At 34.4% G+C, this 23,864-nt stretch overlaps 1 protein-coding gene across 3 annotated transcripts in view; it reads right to left on the reverse strand.

Moving 5' to 3' along the window:
- The window catches only part of LOC140440098 (uncharacterized), a 457,243-nt gene that overhangs the window by 301,024 nt on the left and 132,355 nt on the right, over positions 1-23,864 (reverse strand). For all 3 annotated transcript variants that reach the window (XM_072530372.1, XM_072530371.1, XM_072530373.1), the window contains exon 4: positions 18,786-19,989. In XM_072530372.1, the coding sequence (XP_072386473.1) occupies positions 18,786-19,989 (1,204 nt within the window). The remainder of the gene's footprint in view (positions 1-18,785; positions 19,990-23,864) is intronic.

Here is a 23,864-nt window from a genome sequence, read left to right on the forward strand (position 1 = left end):
GAGACATACGATTTGAGAAAAATATTGAATTTACCTGCAATAGAAACTTGTGACAATATTAAATTTCAAATTAAGGATTGTTTTGCTCTTAAAAATTATCTATCTGGTTTAATATTGTTTCAAAGAGAAAATTATGAACATTATATATAGAAACTATCTTTAGAAGATATTGGTATCTTCTGCAATGCATTTCCAATAGTTAAAAATAGGCCTTCAAATTGAAATTGACAATGTTTTACTCGCGACCAAAAATAGGACAAGAAAACAAAAATTAAATCGATTGCTTACGTTATTTAAGGTAACAAGGAAAGGTGTATTGAATAGATGGGTGGAATACTTTAACCAGACACTTTATACAGAGGAAGAAGAAGAAAATCTGGAAGACGAAAGAGATGAGGTAAGGGGAACAGATGAGAGGAAAGAGAAACCACCAACGATTCTTGAAGTGAAAGATGCATTTAAAAAGCTAACCAGAAACAAATTACCCGGAATAGATAGTCTCCCAGCTGAACTACATAAAGAAGGTGGCAATGATACCTTAATGGCAATAGAACAGCTTACAAAAGAAATATGGACACAGAAATCCCTCCCCAATGACTGGAATATTGAAATACTTTGCACCATACACAAAAAAGGAGATATCTTTGAATGCTCTAGCCACACAGGAATTACGCTTCTAAGTGCAACGTATAAAATATTTTCCACAGTACTATGTCATTATATGGCACCATATGCAGAACGGATAGTAGAAAAATACCAGGCTGGTTTCAGAGGTGGTAAATCGACATTTCATCAGATTACAACCCTAAAACAAATTTTGGAAAAAACACTGGAATATGGCATTGATACTTATCACATATTTATAGATTACAAAGCAGCCTACGACTCTGTAAATAGAAGGGAAATGTTCAAAGCATTAAAAGAGTTAGGAATACCAAATCAGTTGGTAAATTTAACAAAACTAACTCTTGAAAAAGTTGAATGTAGAGTAGAAATTTAGGGGGAACTGTCTGAACCATTTAAAATAAATAACAGGCTGCGCCAGGGAGACACTCTCTCCTATATACTGTTCAATCTGGCTCTGGAAAAAGTAATATGTATGTCACAAATCACAACCACTGGTTCAATATATAATAGATTAGTGCAAATCATGTCCTATGCTGATGATATTAATATTGTTGGGAAAACAGAAAACGCAGTACGAGAGGAGTAAGTAGCATTAAAAGAATCAGCTATAAAAATGAGTTTAATAATAAACACCAACAAAACGAAGTATATGAAATTAAGCACGCAACCACAAATCCTACGACCACTACGACCCCTTTGTTATAGAAAACGACGTCATCAAAGCAGTGAACGAATTTGTATACCTTGGAGCGCTCCTTAATACTAAAAATAGTACTACCGCAGAGATAAACCGCAGAATTCGCACGGCCAGCAGATGTTATTTTGGGCTCAATCTCCTCCTTAAATCCACAATTATATCGAGAAATACAAAACTAAAACTCCACAAAACAATAATACGCCCAGTCCTAACATATGGTTCAGAGACCTGAACTCTAACAAAAAATAATAAAAACATGTTAGGATGTTTCGAAAGAAAAGTACTAAGACTGGAAGCTAAAAGTACTGTGGAGAAGACGATACTACTTCAAGCTATATTAGAATATACCAGGAAGCTGATATCGTTAAACATATTAAGATAAGACGTCTAAGGTGGATAGGACATGTAATGCGGATGGAACAAAATGACCCAGTTAGAAAAACGCTCCTTGATCGACCCATTGGTCAGAGAAGAAGAGAAAGACCCAGAACAAGGTTCCTTAAAAACATCGATAAAGACATGAGAAATATGGAAATATGTGCTTGGCGGAGAATGACGATGGATAGTGACGACTGGAGAGAGAGAAGTTCTTGAGGAGGCTAGGACTCACGCAAGATTGTAAAGCCATAATAATGATGATGATAATTAGTGTTAAGGTAGGTTAGGTTAGGTTAGGTAATTTAATTTTATTAGTGTCATATGGTTTGGACTCAACATTTTGTAAATAAGTAAAAGTTTTAATTATTAAAATAAAGATGCCAATGACAACTAAAGAAACTTAAAGATGTTTCTCTACTTCGAAATTGATCAAGACGTTTCTAAGAAAAAAAAATACCGAAAGAAAGACGCTTGTCATGATGCCCATCGATAAAACTTTAGGTTGGAGAAATTTCTGACTTCAAAGAAAAGATAATGGAAAGGTTCATTAGATAAAAATAAAAGGATTGAGTTTCATTTTTAGAAGTAGGCTTTTGATAAGTGCCGACCTATTAAGTTTTTTGTATTCTCGCATCAGCGCCCCCTGAACAAAATTAGCACCAGCCACCACTGATTTGATACATATTATTTCTGTTTATTATGATAATTCCTCTACAATATACAAACTACAAATCCAAAGACAGTTTAATTGTTTTAATATTTTTGTTTTTACTGCCATGTACACAATTCCAAATTTAATGCATTATCCCGGAAGCATAATTTCGTTTCCTGGATAAACTAGCACTCACACACATTTAGTGGGAGGTCTTCGGCGTTTTATTGTCGCTCAAATTGGAAACGACCTGAATATTCAGATTAACCGTATTGCTATTGCTCATAAATTCCTACTGCATCAGCAAATTGCAAAAAACACTTTTAGAACTGCTATTAATTTCGAGCATGGCAAGCAATAAAATCGGTTAATAAGGTTATAAACCTGGATTATTTCTGAATGTGATGAATATACTCATTGTAGAATAATAGGTAATACCGATTTAAGATCTCTAGTTCTCATTGGACTACAGCGGTCTTTAAGTATAATTGCCTTTAACGAAATAGCTTCTTATACTTATGTTAAACACAAAACAAATATCTTGGCACTTTGATACTACTTCGAGTATGGCAACATCAACCATCATTAAACAGATTTCATTATATAACTATATATATTTTGAAAAAGAAGAAAAGAGGACACAGCACAACAATACACTGGCTGATAGGGTAGTTCTTAAAGCATGGATTTTAGCCTGTACAGAATATGTAAGGGGGTTATTAAAGTACTGAAGTACTAAAGTACTTGTTTAAATTAGTAGAATATTTGCAAAATCGTGCTCAAAAAATGATTACTGGGAACGATTTTCGAAAGAAATGGAACATGATTTTTATGGTCGGCAAAAGGAAATATGGCGCTCTATAAGAGGTCAGATAATTTAGGTAACCGAAGTAAAAGAATCAAAACATATAGAAAAGGATACATGGATTGACTACCCAAAAAAGTTCTATCCAGAGGAAGAACAAACCATTCTAGAACCGGAAATACCAGAAATTACCACAACTGAAGAACTGAATATAAATATAAAGGAAGATCGTAAATTACTTGAAAAGCCGAAGAACAGAAAAGCAGCAGGTAAAGACGGGATACCAAACGAATTACTGAAATACTGTCGAGTAGCAATGGCAGAACAATTAACATCATTAATTAATACAACTACAAAACGCAATAAACTACCGGAAGAATGGAGAACGAGCGAACTAATTCTACTATATAAAAAGGGAGATAAAAAACAGCCAGAAAACTACATAGGTATAAACTTGTTGAATACTTCCAACTAAAATTTTACAAGAACTAATGAATCAGAGGATAAGTTTAGCAAACATACAACAGGGTTCTCGTAGTGGAAGATCGTGAATAGATGCAATATTCGTCATAAAGCAAATGACTGAGAAATCACTAGAGCATAAATAGACCAGTATTTATGTGTCTGATTGACTTAAAGAAAGCATTTGACAGAGTATGACTCAAATATGTAATCCATCTTTTGTATAATAGAGAAGTTTCTTTAAATATTATAAAAACTATTGAAAACATCTACCAAAACAATAACATGAAAGTCAGAATAGATGGACAACTTCCAGAACCTATATAAAGAGGCAGCGAAATAAGACAAGGGAACTAATTGAGCCCTATGCTCCTAAAAGGATACAGAATGTGGAACAAAGAAGTAAAATTACTCTGTTACGCAGACGACTCAATATTGATAGCCCAAGAGGAAGATAGTCTACAAAGACTGGTCCACAGATTTAACATGTAAAATAGAACCAACCAGATGTAAAATAGAAATTGATGACATGTCTTGAATAAGTAATCGAAATAAAATACTTTGAAATTACACTGTCCAGCTATGGAAATCTAGACAAAGAAGTGAGAAATCAAGTACAAAAAAAAATAGACTGGCAGTATGCCTTAATAACACTATATCGCGAAACAGACACATTAACACAGAGATGAAGTCAAGAATTTGTAAAGCCAGTGTAAGACCAATAATGACATATGCCTCAGAAACAAGAACTGACAGAGCCACAACGTAAAGGCTACTGGAAACGGCAGAGATGAAAGTACTGAGAAGAATTACAGGAATACGCTTAGAGATCGAAAGAGAAGTGAAGATATTACACGAAAATGTAACGTACATTGTATAAATGAATGGACACAAAATAGAAAAAAAGAATGTAATAACCACATCGGCAGAATGGAGGAGACCCGTGTCGTCAAAATATAATGTCGCAGATAAGCCACCAATCGGCAGAAGAAGTATCGGACGGCCGCGCAAAATATGGAGTGACAACCTTCCATAGAGGTATTATTCCGCCAATGAACAAGCGGAATTGCTTATAAAGAGGAAGAAGAAGAAGAAGATCAAAAGGAAGGCCACGGAAAAGGTTGGAGGATGAAATGGCAGAGGACACGCAAAATTTTCTAGACATAAAGACCTGGAGCAGATCGGCGCGGGACGGGCAAGTTTGGAGGCATAGTTTGGAGGAGGCCATGACTCGATTTGAGTTGTAGCGCCATTGGACAAAAGGAGAGCGACAAGTCTTGGTTCATTTCAATGTTGAAAGAATGATTTAACATCGAAAATATTTTGTCGAACAACCTGATAAGGATGCTGATGTCTTGATAGTGGAAACAGCAATACAACATATAAGCTTGTCAAGTGCAACTGTTGTTGTTGGTGAAGACTTTGATTTCATCATCACGTAGCGCTACAACCCTGGGTGGGTCTTGGCTGACTGTATAACTTTTTTCCAATTTGTTCGGTCTTCCATCAACCTAGGGTCAAATGGAATGTTCATTGTCCGAAGATCTGCTTGGATGTTATCTCTCCATCGCATTCTGGGACGTCCGAGTGGTCTTTTGCCTGTGGGAATCTCCTCCCATACCAGTTTTACAAGTCTCTCGTTATGCAGTCTGTGCACGTGGCCTGCTCATCTTATTGGCTGTGATTTAATTTCTTGGACAATATCGGCGTCATTATAGAGTGCTTTTAATTCGATATTGATTCTGATCTTATACTGGTTTGTGGTGATGTCATGGTGAGGTCCGAAAATTTTTCTAAGTATTTTTCATTCAAAGCGTCTGAGCTTTTCTTCGTTTGCTTTGGTCATGGTCCACGTTTCGCATCCGTATGTTATTACAGGTCTGACGATGGATTTATAGATTTTGATCTTTGAACTTCTTGTAAGATTTTTTGATTTTATGAGCTTATCCAGTGCGAATAGACAGCGGTTTGCAGATTAAATTCTGTCTTTTATTTCTTCAGTAACATCGTTGTCAGCTGTGATTACGGCCCCCAGATACTTAAAACGTTGTACTCTTTCCAAATTGAAGTTGTTGACCGTCACATTTAGTCCTATTCTGTCTCTTCGTGTCGTTCTATTTATACACATATATTTCGTCTTCTCTTCATTAATCTGCAGCCCTACTTCACTTGCTGCTCTTTCCACCTTGTTGAACATGTCTTTCGTGGATAGGATGGAGTCTCCAACGAGATCTATATCATCTGCATATGCGAGTAATAGCTTGGGACCTTGAACCGATAGCAATTCTGTTTTTATTTCGGCCAACCGCATGGCTTTCTCTAATACAAGGTTAAAAAGTAGTGGAGATAACGCATCACCCTGTTTGAGTCCAGTGTTGATTTCAAAGCTGCCACACAGTTTATTATTTACACGTACTTTAGATATTCCACACTCCATACAGACTTTGGTTATCCGAATGAGTTTCTTTGGTATTAAGAACTCCGCCATGGGCATTCCATACTTGGTTTCTTTCTACGCTATCATATGCCTGTCGAAAGTCTATGAAGATTGTGTATGGGTCTGTTATACTCCCATCCCTTTTCTAGAAGTCTCAGCGTGAATAGTTGATCTATTGTTGATCTGTTTGCCCTAAAACCGGCTTGATATTCGCCTAGGACATTTTGAGCATAAGGGATTAGTCGACTAAGAATGATGCTTGAGAGGGTTTTATATACCGTGTTTAGGAGTGAAATTCCTCTATAATTCGCGCATTTTGTTTTGTGCCCTTTTTTGTGGACGGGCACTATTATGTTTTCCTTCCATCGTGCTGGTATACTTTCTTCTATATTCCTATTCCATATGTGCGTTATTAGCTGGTGGAATTGGCGATGTAGTGCGTCTTTCCGTCTTTCTGCCCATATTTCAGAAGTTCTGCTGATATCTCGTCCGTACCCGGCGCTTTGTGATTTTTCAGCTTATTTTCAGGCCTTTTAAGTTTCTTCAAAGGAGGGATTTTTGACGGGCATGTCCGAAGACTTTGATTTGCTGGTATTAATACTGCTCGATCTCCAACCGTAAATATTATTTAGTTTTTTATAGCTGGAAAAGCTCGAGATCAGTCAGAATGTTCATACAAAAGTTTATTTGCTTTTGTAAAGTGTCGAAATTATATGCTATTTTTACATTCAATAATGCTGTGATACGACATCATCATTTTTTAGGCAGTGTAAAACAACAGTTTTTAAAATTTTTGATAAACAAGAAAAAGTTCATTGTGCTAAAGTTTTTAAAAAGAGTACCTCTACTCCAAAAGATACAATAATTAACGGAATTCGCTTTCTTCTTTCGACCTTAGGAGCTTCAAAAACAGTTACCTCGTCTTGCTCCAATCTCGGTTTTTGCTCGTAAACAGTCAAAAGACTGAGGCTGGAAATTAATCGACAACAAATTGGAACCAATACAGACTTTACTCATGTAGGCACACTATTTACCAAAATGAAAATATATTGATTTATCAAAACCAAATTCCAAAAGGCACAGCCTTCTAAGAGCACCCTGTATAGCATTACCTACATAATAATTCTAGGCCCAGCACTCATGTCGGAAAAGATTTGTTCTTGGTATGGTTCTTTTAAACTTTGTATACAATCTGTTTCAATATCTCTTTAAAATCAAAATAAATTTATGGGTGCCATCCTTTATTATTTACACTCGTATGAAAACGAGCTCAGACAGAGAAATAAAATGGAAAATTTAAAACAAAGCTATTCTAACCTGTATTATTTTGTATAGAACAAAAAATTACTCAAAAAATTTTAGGAAAATTGTATCATATTGCAAGAGAATAACCATTTTGTATTTTGATATTAAATTAAGAATGATAGAAGTACTTACGTGAAACCAAAATTATATTTTACCCAAATTTCGAAATTCTTTCACATTAAAAAATTCTAATAGTTATGTAATTAAAAAAAATAAAAATAAAATCTTATCACTATTATTTAGTTCATAGATAATCTTCACTATTCAATATATATCTGAGTATACATTTATCTAAAATCTTTTTAGAAGTAAAGAATACTTTTTTCTTATAACACTTCAAGAACTGGAAGAAGCCCTTAACAAGACCAAGTGCCGTAAAGTCTCACGACCGGATAGATTACATACAAATTGAAATATAAAGGCTACTTCTAAAATTACTTCTGCTACACTTATATAACAAGTGCTGGAAACACTGTGAAGTAACAAATGCTTAGAAAACTACAATAGCGATATGATTGTTTCAAATAAGCAGAAAAGATGACCCTAATAAATCTATAAATATATACAAAAGGTGAGAAAAAATTCCCTGTAAAAGTAGTATCCTCTCGCAGAGGTGGGAAATTATCTAAGTAAATTCTCAAAAACAGCTAAATATCATTACATAGGTTAATTGATTTCCAATGAATTAAGGATAGATTAAGTCCGTGATTTCTCAGCGACAAAATTATGACACATCCGGATTAGAAGACGAATTAAAATTACCAGACGAAGGTGTCTGGTAATTCTATTGTTTTCAGTTTGACAAACGTCATTGAGGCGTAATTAATTTTGGACAGATATAATGAATCCAGACGAAAAATCAAGATTTGGATGCCGTCAGGTAAAAAAATAAAAAAATTGGTTTCGGAAAATGTCCCATTGAACACGAGGTCCAGAAGCTCTATTTGGACCAAATTTTATGCTTAAAAGATGTACTACCATATCGGAACTAACAAAATATCTCGAGGATTATGCCTTTAACATAAAAAAGGCAATGGCGAAAACTATAAAGAGCCGTCTATAAAGTCAATGTGAAATACTACAGCAAAAATGGCACAAGAAAAATATTTTATGGAGTACGGCATAAAAATCGACCCTTTCACAGATATATATTTCAAATGTGCAAGATTGGCTAGAGATACCAAGCGGAGGTAGCTTCAAAATGTTTAAGAAAAAGGAAAACTCAGTTTAAAAGTATTATCCAACGAAGAACTATAAAAAATCATAGAAAGCTACGACGAGGAAACCCCCGATGGACCACAAAAATGTTTTTTCACGTTTGCTCATCATATGAACTTGCTTGGAGAGGTAATGAGGACGTAACCTGCAAGATTCACTTTTTCCAGAAGGAATTTGATGTTACGGGAAAATTTACGGCCGAATTGAATACAACAGCATTTTTTCCAAAATAAATCAAAGTGGTTAGAAAAGTTTGGCAAGCAGCAAATGGCTGTAAGAAATTCATCAAACGAAAATTTATGCCCAGTTAAATTATTTTTAAAATTAATGGAAAAAAGGGGACCAAAAATTTTATCAGACAGACCCTTTCTTACCGTTCACCCCAACTGAAAGGATAGATCTTGGTTCAAAAACTGTTTACTTGGAAGCAACACCGTATCTACGTGGACAAAAATGTCAGCTGAAAAAATTGGAATAGACAAAAAAACATAAAATAACAAACCATTCTCATCGATCTTCAGCTGTGTCAGCCTTGTTCAAGCAAGGTGTTTCTGAACAGGAGTTAATTAAATTAACGGGTCACTCAAATGCAAGCTGTCTAAAACCACATCTGCAGCTGGATTCCTGTCACCACCAGAAGTCGATCGAAAATCTCAGAACAACAAATGCAGCTGGACCTTCGAGTTCCCTATTACTACAGGTCAATAGTACACAAAATCATGCTTTGCTAGAAAAGAATGGGCAAACTAATATAGCTTCTAATAATTGTACATTTAATATTATTAACAAATAAATAAAGATTATGTTTCGTTGATATGGTGCATTAATTATCTCTTAAAATAGTCTTGTCGAATATCATTCGAAAGAAAATTACTTACCGGTAAATTTTTTTTCTGGTTTTATTTAAGTTTGTTGCCTTTTGGCAATTTTCGCTTATGAACTTATGACGTCTTGTGATTTAACTGTTAAAATTTATTTCGCCCAAAATTACCAGGCCACAAACTTTCATATTAGTCGAAAATATTGCCGGCAAAATTTTCTCTCTTATGATATTAAATACGATTATATTTTACTAATTACCGCTAATATCTAGAATCTGGTATTCAGTCCGGAAGTGCGATTAAATTTTTAACCTATATTTACTTCGAATCTCGGAGTGTGTAACGGGAAATAAATTACAAAAATGATTTTATTGTGTCAAATAATTGTTAACTCAGTATTCAGTGGGAAGAATGGGTATCGTTTTGAGTGTCATCATCACTCATTTTCATGAGTCTTTACCGCGATTACTATTACCTTCGACTTTTGTGGCCTGTGCCGCTATTCCGCACTGTCCAACTCCCATTTTCTCTAGATCCTTTCTGACTGCATCTTTCCACCTTTTTCTAGACAGTCCTACAGCCGTCCTGCTATTTCTTCTCTTCTTATAGTGCCGTGCACGTATAGTGCGTTGGCGAATTATCTTAAGGCCAGACGTCTGTCTTTTGCGGCATGCAAAAGCTCGCCAGTGTTATTTATGCCTGTCCAGTTCTTTATGTTCCGTAGCCACGACATTTGTTTGCGACCTACTCCTCTCTTGCCTTCAATCTATCCTTGGATGATTAGTTGATCTTTCTTAAGACTTCCTCGTTTCTCACCCTATCTGTCCATGGTATATGGAACATTCTTCGCAACGTACACATTTCGAAGGCCTCCAACTTATTAATGGAAGATACTCTTAACGTCCATGTTTCCATACCGTATAACAATATGGACCATACATAGCATTTAATCATCCTGTAGCGGAGGTTGAAGGAAAGATGCGGTTAGATAGTAGCGGTTTAAATTTGATAAAAGCTTGCTATTTAGTGTATTTGGGATACATTTTACATTTTTTATTACGTCGATTGTCCCTACTCCGTATGTGTTGTAATGTGTTGCCAATCTTAGTGTATGGGCCTTTATGTACCTCAGTACACTTTCCTTTCCTAACGGAGTATCTAGTCGGTTGTAGGATCTGCGCCCCTATTCGTTTATCATGCTATCTTTGCTTCATATATAACTCTATACCATTATATATACCGCATTAGTAAATAATTAATTAATTTTTTTCATCCCATCCACCATATTCTCTAGATTTGGTACCGTGTGACTTCTTTTTGTTTGCAAACACTCGCCCGGCAGAAATTTAGGGCGAAATAGGAGGTCATTGCCACCACGAAAGCCTACTTTGCAGATCAGACCGAGAAAACGTATTTTTTAGACGGGTTAGAGCATCGCTGGGTCAAGTGTATCGAGTTAAAAGGAGATTATGTTAGAAAATAAATACTCACATTTCTAAAATTTTCGTTTTTCTTTTGTAGCCTAAGTACTTATCGGACTGTCCTAGTATATACGATACGAATATACGAATTTTAATGCTGCAAGACACAAAACAACATAAAGCAGAAATTGGGACCATTGTGCTTCATTAGCTCGCTTGGGAACATAGTACAGATGACTGCAGAGAGAATTTCACAACAACTATTGCAGAAATGAAAAGAAAAAATGAGTCGACCTGGGAGGAAATGATTGGAGACGGTGAGACTTAAGAAGAGTATTGTAGACGAAAGGCGCAAACAAAAACTAGAAAATAGAGAGGAATAAGAAGAAGAGAATACTAAAAAATATGAAAATAATGAAGTGCAATATATATATATATATATATATATATATATATATATATATATATATATATATATATATATATATATATATGACATTTCACAAATTATTTGAAACGGTCACCTTTACTAATACACTTCGAATATATTTTTTGTTAGTTACACTTCAGGAAATACAAGCAACTTAACCTTCTATAAAAATATTGGCATTTTGCCGAAGCATGAAGCTTTTTAACATCTGGTTTGCAACGACTGCCAAAGTTGAAAATGTCAAGAATGGAATGTTGCAGAGGTAAAAGGAAATAAACACTGAACGGTTATTTGTAAAATATCCACGGTACTGGTACACTTGTAAGTAAAGATGCATCGAGTCATCACATTTTTATTAATAGGAAATATGTCATAAGTATTAAAAAATTAAATATTTTTTTTGGCAATCATCAAAATAATCTCCTTTAGCAGCGATACAATCATTCTAATGCTTTTCTAATTTTTAGATGCCGCCCTTGTAAAACTATTTATCTTTGCATTCAAAATAGGCTTCAATTTCGGAGATTCCTAATCAAAGCGGTATCTCTTGCCACGAAGCATTTTGTTTAAATCGGAAAATGAGTGGTAGTCTCTGGGGGCCAGATCAGCACAATACGGTGGGTACGGAAGCAATTCAAAGCACAATTCGTGCATTTTTGCCATCGTTTTCATTTATTTGTGACACGGTACATTGTCTTGGTGTAAAAACAATTTTTTTTTTCAACAAATAAGGCTTTTTCTTTGCGATTTTGGTCTTCAAATGCTCCAATAAATCAATGTAGTAAATCTGTTAATTCTTTCCCCATGTTTCAAATAGACAATAAAAATAATTTCTTGTAAATCCCAAAATATAAAGGTTATAACCTTTCCTGCGGTTAGTTTTGTGTTGTGTGTAAGTAAAATATTGTGTTTATATGGTATAGAACTAAGCCACAATTGATTGTAATGATAATTACATTTTTAACTACAAAAATTTAACGTTTTACGACATTTTTACCTTTTTACCTTAAAAATTTGACATTTTATTTTACAACAATAAGAATATACCAACAACAGCAGATTAAGAAACCCTGAGACACTCGTCTTCAATCATACATAATACATATGGAACATATAACATTGAAGTGTCTGAGGATCACCAAGGAAAGCACCTGGACTAGACCAGATCACAAATAGGGTCCCGAAATACTTACTAGTCAGAGCCATAGTATTTCTAATAAATATAGTCCCCACGATGTTAAGATTAGGCTCTTTCCAAATTGATGGAAGCAGGCTCATGTCATAATGATACCAAAACCAGGAAAGGATAGCACGTTTCCGCAAAATTACAAGCCGATAAGCTTACTACAGGCAATCAGCAAGATTAAGGAGAGAGTAATCCTCAGCCGACTTCAAGCCGAAACATATAGGCTAGAAATAATCCCAGAGGCACAATTTGAATTTGGATCAGAGCACTCCAGATTACCAGAGCACATAGCAGCTGGATTCAATGATAAATAGTACACAGGAGCAGCAGTTCCTGGACGTAAACAAAGTTTTGGACAGAGTCTGGTATAAAGGGCTAATTTACAAAATGAAAGAATATGAATACAGTGGGGCAATGACAAGACTAATCTCTCGTACTTGTGTAACAGGAGTTTCAGAGTTCAAATAGGACAAGTCCTGCCCGACCTCGAAATCCTGGAGGCTGGAGTACCACAGGGAGAGGTCCCGTCACCACTACTGTAAACAATATACATCGCCAATATTCAAAGAACACCAGGAACTTTACTCAGCCTTTATGCCGATGACACAGCGATAGCGGATTGAAAAACATCGAAGAATGGAGTATACAATGGAAAATCGCCACAAACTCTGAAAAAAAAAACGCAAGCGGTGCTCTTCAAAAAGAGACATCAACCACCACAGGAACAACTGACTGTGCAAAACAACCCCATCGAATGGAATAGCGATGCTAAATACCTGGGAGTCATAATGGATAAAGGACTCACATTCAAAAAACACGGAGACGCCACAATACAAAAAGCAAATGTGGCAAAAGCGTCAATAAGAGGACTGACTGGTAGAAAAAGTAAACTAAGGATGAAAACAAAAATTAAGTTAATAGTGTCATGCTACCAAATTTTATGACAAATTTAGTTCTCAGCGAACACCTAATCATCCAAAAACAAGTGGTAGAATTGACAGAAAAGTACATATATCTTGGTCATGAAATCAGAATAGGTAAGGACAACCAGACCTGCGAATTTCAACGACGAATAACACTTGCTTGGGCGGCGTATGGTTCACTAAGAGACACCTTTAAGAGCAATATTCCGATAGCTATGAAACGGAAGACATTTGAACAATGCGTTCTTCCTGTTATGACATACGGAGCAGAAACTCTCACGCTCACAAAAACAACAGCACTAAAAATGCGAGTGGCCAAAGGTGCACGGAAAGATCAATTCTCGGCGTGACAAAAAAAGACAAAATAAGGAATCAAGACTTAAGAAAAAGAACAGGTATCAGTGATGTCGTCGAACGTATAGCCAAGCTGAAATGGAATTGGGCAGGCCACATAGCGAGACTGAAAGACACAAGATGGACCAGAAAACTAATTCACTGGCGCCCAATAGAAGACAAACGCAGCAGAGGACGACCACCAACACGCTGAATGGACGACATTGGACGAATATCCAAGAAATGGCAACAAGAAGCACAGAACCGTGAAGAGTGGCGAAAAATGGGAGAGACCTATGTCCAGCAGTGGACAGAAGAGATTGCATGATGATGATTATGATGTCATGCTATCGATATTAACGTATGCTCTATCGCATGGGGACACGTATGTAATAAAACAAAAAAGAAGATACAAGCGTCCCACAACAGCAGCCTAAGAGAGGCAGTCAATGTTCCAAGATACGTCGCCGAACAATTTATATTCAAAGAACTGCAACAAGTCAGGATGACTGAAATAATGAATGAAATAAACAGGATAAAATTCGTGGAACTGGAGAATTACCCAAGTCCTATAATGCGAGAGATCATGAGATACGACGCGTTCCATCGATGTCAACAAAAACGTTCAAAACAACAAATAGTGTAATAAAATAATAAGGAAGTCGTAAAGATAGCATAATAAAAATAAACCCTAGAGAGAAGAAAAACGATAAATCCTAGAGAAAGAATAAAACAAATATATATACCCGAAGGGATAGTAAAATTAACCCTAGATATAAAAATAAAAACAAACCCAAGAGAGAAAGTTAACGAAATAAATAAAAGAGGATATTTCGTAGCTCTATCAACGTAGACAAGCGCAATACAACTGTGTAGGTCCTATTAATTAAGCTTTTATTTTTAGGACATCCCACCAAAAAAATTACAAAAAACATAAAAAACAGCATCCGCCATCAAGCAAACAATTTCAGTTTCGCGGACAAGTCACAAGAGAATAATAGGAATAAAGCGCTTGAGGCTAGCCTGAATTTGAATCGGTTAGGGAACTATGTTTTTAGTTCTATTACCCAAGAGTCACACATGAAGAGCTAATAGTTGTGCTCCACATCAGAGTGCTATAGGGGAGAAAGGGATAGTCTGGAGCATTGGAGAGCAATGGAGAGATTCCTGCTTACACTCCTGAAATAATACACCTCGTTCCAATGAATTCTTACACCCGAACGTAATTCCAAGGGGTGAACAAGTCTCACAGGCTGGGTTCAATTAAATTGCTTGCTTGCTTGCTGTTATATCTGCATCACAGCAGCGTTGTCGTTTAAAGACTTTTTCAGCCATAAATATAATGAAAAGAAAGTTAAGAAATAAAATGTCAACATCGGCTATTAAAGGTACTGTGCACACAAAAGGCAACTGAAGTGCATATGAAAAAATCAAATAAAAGCATGTACGATTTTAATGAAAAAAAAAATGATACCAAAAACTTTAAAGACCGTGAAATTGAAAATCTTTAATGAGTAATTTTTCCATTGTGATAAAATGAATAATTTTGAATAAATCTGTTTTCTGCTATTTTTTAAAATTCCATTTGCTGCTTTTTGTTTCCTAAGGTTGGCAACCCTGTTTATCAGGAAACGATGGGGTTTATCGTTTAACTCGATATAACACTTTATTGTGGGCGATGATGGAGAATATGAAGGGGTGAACTAGACTGAAATATAATTTTGATCTGTGTTTATTTGTAAACATATTGTTTGAGCGTAAACATAATGATAGTATCTCTCACTAATTAAGTAATACTAATTATAATTGTGATTTGTTTCTGGCTAGTTTTTTAACTGCATCTTTAACTTCAAGAATCGTTGGTGGTTCCTCTTCCCTCTTGTCTTTTCCACTTACCTCATCTCTTTCGTCTTCCAGGTTTCGTTCTTCTTCCTCCATATTAAGTGCCTGGCTAAAGCATTTTACCCATCTATTAAATACATATTTCCTTGTTGTTAATAGGCCGCTATTCTGACTTCTGCATAGTCTTGTGGTTGCCTAGAATTATTTTTTGGTGATGTTAACTTTCTTATAGAATGCTCTGAGTTCTTTCTTTCTGTTATGGTTTTCTATATATTTAAGTTCCTTATTTAGGTGGTTTCGTTTTTTTCTTTTGTGTATTCTCTTGTCTTCCCTTTCTCTTTGTCTGGTAGTTATTCTAGTTCGTCGGGTAAGCATCTTTCTTTAGGCTTAATTTTTTGTCTTTTGTTGCATTGTTGCATTCATCGTCAAACCAATGATTTTTACGGGCACAAATTTCTGTTTCTATTTCATCTTTCGCTGCTGCTTCAGTGTCTTCCTTTATTCTGGCCTAGTAGGCATCTATATTTGTCTGGCATTCTTTATTTACATTTTGATTCCTTAGCCTGTTGGTAATGTTTTCCGAGTACCGTTTTGCAATTGTCGCATCTCTCAGCTTTTGCACATTCAATTTTTTTTATCCATTTTATTTTCTTTACTGGTGTTTTAAATTCTAGCCCTCAATGTTGAGATTACTAGGCAATGATCTGTCTTTGTTTGCGCCTCTATAACTTCTTCTGCAGTGTATTACGTCTGTTCCATGCTATGCATCTATTAAGACGTGATCAATCTGACTCGTTGTTTTTCCATCAGAAGAGGTCCTGGTTACTTTGTGTATGTTTTGTGTTCAAAATAGGTGCTAGCGACTGTCATATTGAGTACTGCTGCTAAATATAGCAGTCGTAATCCATTATCGCTACTGATGTTGTGTAGGCTATGCTTTCCTATCGTGAGCATGAAAACTCACTCTCGTTCTATTCTTCCATTCATGTCACCTAATACAACCTTAATTTAATTTCTGGGACATCTCCTGTAGGGTTGCTCTAGGTCTTCGAAGAACTGTTCTTTTATTTCCTTTGGTTTGTCATCAGTTGGGGCATGTGCATTGTCCAAACGATAAGCTCCCAGCTGAACTATATAAAGAAGGTGGCTGGCCATGATACCATAATTGCATTACAGCAGCTTATAAAATAAATATGGACACAGAAATCCCTCCATAATGATTGGAATAGAGGAATTACGCTTCTAAGCAGCAGCGTATAAAATATTTTTCACAGTACTATGTCACCGTATACAGAACGGATGTTTTGTATACGAAATTTTTGGAAAAAACACTGGAATATGGCATTGATACTCATCACATATTTATAGACTACAAAGCAGCCTACGACTCTGTGAATAGAAGAGAAATGTTCAAAGCAATGAAAGAGATAGGAATACCAAATCAGTTGATAAATTTAACAAAACTGACCCTTGAAAATGTTGAATGTAGAGTACGAATTCAGGGGAAACTGTCTGAACCTTTTAAAATAAATAACGGGCTACGCCAGGGAGACACTCTCTCCTGTATACTGTAAAGTAATACGTATGTCCCAAATTACAACCACTGGTTCAATATATAATAAATCAGTGCAAATCCTGCACTATGCTGATGATATCAATATTGTTGGGAGAACGGAAAACGCTGTACGAGAGGCGTATGTAGCATTAAAAGAATCAGGCACAAAAATGGGTTCAATAATAAACACCAACAAAACGAAGTATATGAAAATAAGCACGCAACCACAAATCCTACGACCAAATGTTATAGAAAACGACGTCATCGAAGCAGTGAACGAATTTGTATACCTGGGAGCGCTCCTTAACACTGAAAATAATACTACCGCAGAGATAAACCGCAGAATTTGCACGGCCAACAGATGCTATTTCGTGCTCAATCTCCTCATTAAATCCACAATTATACCGAGAAATACAAAAATAAAACTCTACAAAACAATAATACGCCCAGTACTAACATATGTTTCAGAGACCTGGACTCTAACCAAAAATAATGAAAACATGTTAGGATGTTTCGAAAGAAAAATACTAAGTCGAATCTATGGAACACTGAATACTGACTGACACACTGACAATGGAGTGTGGAGAAGACAATACAACTTCGAACTTTATAGAATATACGAGGAACCTGATATCGTAAAACATATTAAGATAGACATCTGAGGTGGATAGAGCATGTAATGCGGATGGAACAAAATGACCCAGCCAGAAAAACATTCCTTGATAGACCCATTGGTAAGAAAATGAAAACCCAGAACAAGGTTCCTTGATAACATCGATGAAGACATGAGAAATATGGGAATACGTGCTTGGCGAAGAAAGGCGATGGATAGGACGACTGAAGAGACATTCTTAAGGAGTCTAGGATCCACGCAAGGTTGTAAAACCAGAATGGTGATGAACTATAATAGTTTTCCATATCTGTATATAACTTATATAAAAACTTGTCCATTTGGATTTGTATCTCTTCTCGATTGAAGCATTTGTCAAGTATTACCGTTAAATTTTACAATACTACATATGCGGAGTATATTTAATGAGTTCCACAAGTTCCAGGGCCAAGTAATCTATTTCCATACATATTTCTAATAATCAAGTCGCAACAATAACGAAGCTTTTATTTAAACAAAACAATAATAACCGTATGTACGATAATTATTAATTTGAATTAAGTAAAATTTTTGATTAAAATGATCTATTCACGGAGTTTATTGCGTCGTTCAATTTAGAGCAGATTTTCAACAAGCTGGTCAATGTTAAAATGTACTTGTACCTATATCTTATGTCCTAAACTAAATGTAATTTATTACAATTATAAGATTTTGGCTAATGTAACTGAATTGTAAGTGAACATTGATTGTAAACTGCAAGAAATAAATGTTTTATTTAAATACCCTTTATAAACGGTATATAATTAAAAAGATCCTTTCGGGCTACACCACTATACTATAAAGGTTTTTTTAAATAAAACTTTTGTGATTCATAGTATACAGCCAACTAAAGAAATTTCATTTTTCTTCTGGACAAGAAATAAATTTAAATTGGAATGTCTTACTAAATATGAACATCGAATTGTCGGCAATACCGAAAGGTTTTTGTGTATGTTTACTATCAGGAAAGTAAATATATAGTATTGTAAAAGTACATTTCATATTAAATCAATAAATATATATTTGCAAATAAAAATAACATACCTCTTCTCCTAAATTTGGCCACATCTGGCTGGCTTTTACTAACTTCCGTCCTAAACTTCTTTAAATTGGTTATAAACTCCTTCTTGCAGCTATCATCAGATAAATCTGGTTGCGAAGAAGTTAAACGCACTGCCCTAGGTTTAATTAACTCCCTGGGAGGCGAACTCCTATCAGGCGAAGAGCTCCCTAAGCTATAACTGCTTTCCCGATCAGGTGTAACCGTTGACACAGAGTCATCTTTCCAGTTTACCTCTGATACTACCGGAGAAAAGTGAACTCCTTTAGAGTTGGTAGAACCGGTGAAACTGCGAACAGAGGCACGAGGTTTATCCTCAGCGTCTGATAAACCACTGGTACTGGTGCTAGATTTGATGATACTGCCTTTTCGGACCAAGTCGAGAGATGATTTCCGGCGTTCATCTTCGTAAGATAGTTCATCATACTGTTCCATTTTGTCGATTGCTAAATTTGGAGTACTTACTACGGTTCGTTGTGGAGTTACGAAAACAGGTGTTGGTACGTAAATAATGGTTTCTTGAATGTTTTGGTTACTATTTTGCAAGCTTTGTTCGGAAATGGCTTTAAGTACTTTTTTATCGAATTCCACTATAGGTGTTTTAGGCAATTTTGGCTTTTTTCTGTTATATAAACTATGTTCGTCATCGCTGAGATCAACTCTATTAGCCATAGCCTCCGCATAGCTTCCTTCCCTCTTATACTGTGTGGTATTGTTAATAGCCTCCGCATAACTACCTTCCCTTTTGTACTGTGCCATGTCTTCAGCGATTAGGTCAGTTTCATTACACTTTCCCGGTTGAAAATCGGCCAAATTCCAATTTTTCAACGCGACCGAATCACTATTTGGCCTCGAAACACTTTTCGTAAAATCACTAATGAAATTCAAGTCCTTTGGTACACTAGACACACAAATATTACTCGTTGAATTTTGCTGGCTGTCTACTACTGTTAATATGTTGGGTTCGCTGCTTGAAGATGGTTTATAATTAGATGCGCATTCCCGTTTGGAGTCTAATTTTAAAGTTTTCGTTGATGACAAGGCGGTCGAGTCGCTAACTGGTAGGGAACGTTGTTTTCTGTGTTTGATGAAATGCTCGATCAGCGGGGAGGATTTCAGATTGTCCAGATCGGGGTCGCGGAGGATCGTCAGGTCTTGATAGCTTACGCCGAAATTGCCGTTAAAATTCTGAAAATAATAATTGTAGCTTATTAACTAGCTTATGAGTTTTCTTATATTAAAAAGGTGCTAATAAAACAACCAACAAGTTGTTGCAAATTGACAGATCATACAGGTGTTTTTATCGTAAATATCCTTAGTTTCCCCAAATCCTTACATTCATTTTTCAGCAAATATAATTTTTTCTAAATAAATTATTTAATAATCTTGCTCCGTTTATTTAATAGGAAATTTGTTAAATACAGAATATATTTAACGAATCGATTTTTTCTGAAATTTTGTAACACTTAATGTGCACTGGTCCACATCTCTTTTAAAAATGGCTTTGAATAGTCCAGTCCACCAACGTAAAAATGAGGTGTAACCACCGATTTGTTTGAAGACGCATCGACACTTATACAATTTTGGAAATAAGCTCTACTTAACCTCCAAATCAAAATCTCTCTATACTGATATGTGCTTATTATTTTTAAGGGTGTAAACTACCCCTTTTTCCAAAAAACCAATAAAAGTGGAAAATAAAGCATGTAATAATTTGAAAAACATTTGTAGGTCTAGAGTTAAGGTTTTTTGATGTTTCAATACACTAGTTATTATTTTTCAACCCTTTCTGACTTATTTCATCCTTTCTAAAGCACCCCCAGTTAATATAGAATTGAAAAAAAAAATTAAAAGACTCTTTATGACATTAATTATAATGAATTGACATCCTGTATCGTATTTAACTCTAATATTTCATATCGGTAATTGTCAATCCTTATAATTATCCCCGATTACAAAAAAAATGGAAAATATTGTTTTCTTTCTATTTTATTCTTGAGATATATGCGAAAAAAGGAGGAAAAATATCGAATTTTTAAATTTTTTTTTTATATTTTGTTTAATAAAAAGTTAAACCTACATTTTACAACTTATGCATAATGAAATTATCAATTGTACTGATATTTTGGAACGATTTATGCAAAAAACTGCGATTATATGTGTCACACCCAAAAATTGTTACTCGAAACTGATATCGCCTGGACTAAATGCTCCAAAATCGACTTGATCCAAAATGAAAAAAAAAAAAAAAAAAATGTGTTCCATTTTTGGGCAATATCTCATGTTGTAAGCCATTTTATTATCTATAAGCATATAAAAGTTTAAAAATTTAATAGCCTTTCATTTCTATAATGTTGTCGTTTATAGGGCTCCAAAACAGCACCATTTACATGCTAATGTGTATTTTGAAAGGTCATAATATGATTAATTTGTAACCTACAAAAATAAAAACATTCAGAACAAAATATTTAGTAAAAAAAATGTTAATTTTTTGTTCAGAAGGAATTTTTACGTATCTTTGATAGTTTTCAGTTATTTTGATAAAAAAGATGAAATTTTTAAAAATTTCAAAAATACTTTTTTTCCTATAACCATAATTTTGTTCAAAATGAAGAATTGTTAATCGTTCAAACTGCTAGATGCAGCTACTGATACACAAATAAATTAAATTGTACATGAATTATCCTTTAATTGCAATTAGAGTAGTAATACCAAGGCTGTCATTGTAGTTTTTCCCAAAAAAAAAAACGATCTTATTTTCATCATAACTTTCTTAGTTCTTAGCCTAGAGGGTTTTAGAATATGTCCTTTTACAGTTTTTTAAATGTTCTTAAATGTTTTCCTGATGTGCAATGCTGGATTTTTTAAACGTTTTGTTCGAATAACAATTTCAATCTTTAATAGGACATAGTTTTTATTAGGTCCGCAACAAAATTAAATAAACGAATCTCTTCGTTTTTGATAAGCTTCACTTTTTTCTTCCCAGTTTTTTAGATAAAATGAAAAAGATTTGAGTTATTTGGTTTTTTATAAAGTATTCTAAGTGCAATATTAAGCTAGATATTAAAGATCAAAGCAGTTTTTTATTTTGTCTGAAATTTAATCGATGTGGCCAATGCCATATAGCGGCGAGCAGATGCATTTTAGGCATTCTAATAAAAAAGGGTTTTGTAGTGCTTGAAATAAGCTTTAAAATGAGCACTATTAAAAGTCTCCTGCATGTAAAATAAGTGAGCTAGCTGTATTGCAAATAAGAGGAGCATCTAATGTTTTTTCTTTTAAATCAATGGGTTTCATAAGTGCTATTTCCACCAAAATTAAAATTAATCGTATTCCGCCTAGAATTAACTTTACTATCAAGAGTTTGATAGATTGTATCAGTTTAGCTGCTTCAGAACACATATTTTTCAAAAAAGTCACGATTAAAAAAAAATTAAAATTTTTAAAAAACCACCTTTTTTCATAATATTTCAAAAATGACGACAGATACGTATAAAAGTGTAGGAATAAAAAATTTAGGTATTTTTCTGACAAACAATTTGGTTTTTTTGTTTTTTCTGTCAAACAAAAATTAACGGAGATATGATTGTTTAAAGAGCGCGTGGCAGCGCAATCACAGCCTCTCTTATGCCCTTTAACCATTCACCGTTTTAGAAAAAGGTGTTTTACTATATATTGCAATAAAGGATGTTGTAGCTCTCTTAATTACCTTTACAATGGTTTTTTATAAATTGTGATAGCATGAAAATTGAAGGAGTTATGGTCCAAAACTTATCATATTTTTTTCTACTTAGTAACTGAAAATTTCGGAGTGTGAATATTTGGAGCAATGTGAAAGTACACAGTATAATAGAGACCCAAAACTATTGTAATGTATATATATATATATATATATATATATATATATATATATATATATACATAATATGGCTCATATATTTTGGAAACGGTTTATTAAATCCACTTAAGTCTGTAGATCCACCCGCACCACAAGAACTCCTGAAAATGAGTTTTGTAATAGTACCTGTGAAACGTGCAATGAAGATAACTACCAAAATAGCCCTCCAATTCAGCCAGAAGATGTTGAATGTGACAGCGACTCAGACATTGAGTCATAAATAATAATATTATATTTTAATAATAATAGTACAATTTTATATAATTTGTAAATATTTTATTCAATAAATGACAATTTTTTACTCTAAATTAAATTATTTTTAAATATGTAATCATATATATTTACTGTTTTAATTTAGGGACAGTTTTAAGGGTAGAAAAGCTTAAGAATATGATAAGCTTTTCGAGAGTGTGGAATAATATTTAAATCCTTTTCATCTTATCAAAAAAAATTTTTTAACAATTTTTTATCAAGGGGTAGTTTTCAAGGGTTGAAAGGGGGGTTAAAAATTTGATAATTATTATAGAGAATATAAAATATTACTTGCTCTATACTTATATCTTTTTATGTCATACCAAAGTATTTTTTTGTGATTTTTTCAATTTAGGGGTTGTTTGCAAGGGTTGTAAGATTTTCAAGGGGTTGAAAATGATATTAATATGAGGTAATTGTGTTAGAAAACACTTTACAATTTCACCACTTACTATTAGACATGTTTTCTAGCGATAAAATGGTTCAATGTCAATTTTTCCATTAAGGGGTTGTTCACACCCCTTAAAAATAATAGGCGGAGTTCAGATCATTTTCAATTTTGAAGTTAAGGGTAAGATGAGCCTAATTTCAAAATTTCATGCAAATCGGTTAACAGTAAAAAAATTCAGAGGTAAGACCGTATTTTTCGCTTCAATGGCTGCACTATTTACCAGGAACGTACATTTATGAGTGCCTTAGTATTTGTCTTCAAAAATAAACATATAAATAAACATCATAAACATCATATAACTTTAGTACACCGACCTTCTGTTCGATCAACTTGTATTAGAAGTGCCGAAGATGTTTATGTCCTAGTCAATCTATTTACAAATAAACAAATTCATATTCATAGTTTTTAAATAATTCACTGATAGGTCTAAGGATAGTTGACAAAGGTTTACCTCAGGGCTCA

The sequence above is a fragment of the Diabrotica undecimpunctata genome, chromosome 4, assembly GCF_040954645.1.
Source record: "Diabrotica undecimpunctata isolate CICGRU chromosome 4, icDiaUnde3, whole genome shotgun sequence".
Classification (NCBI taxonomy): Eukaryota; Metazoa; Arthropoda; class Insecta; order Coleoptera; family Chrysomelidae; genus Diabrotica; species Diabrotica undecimpunctata.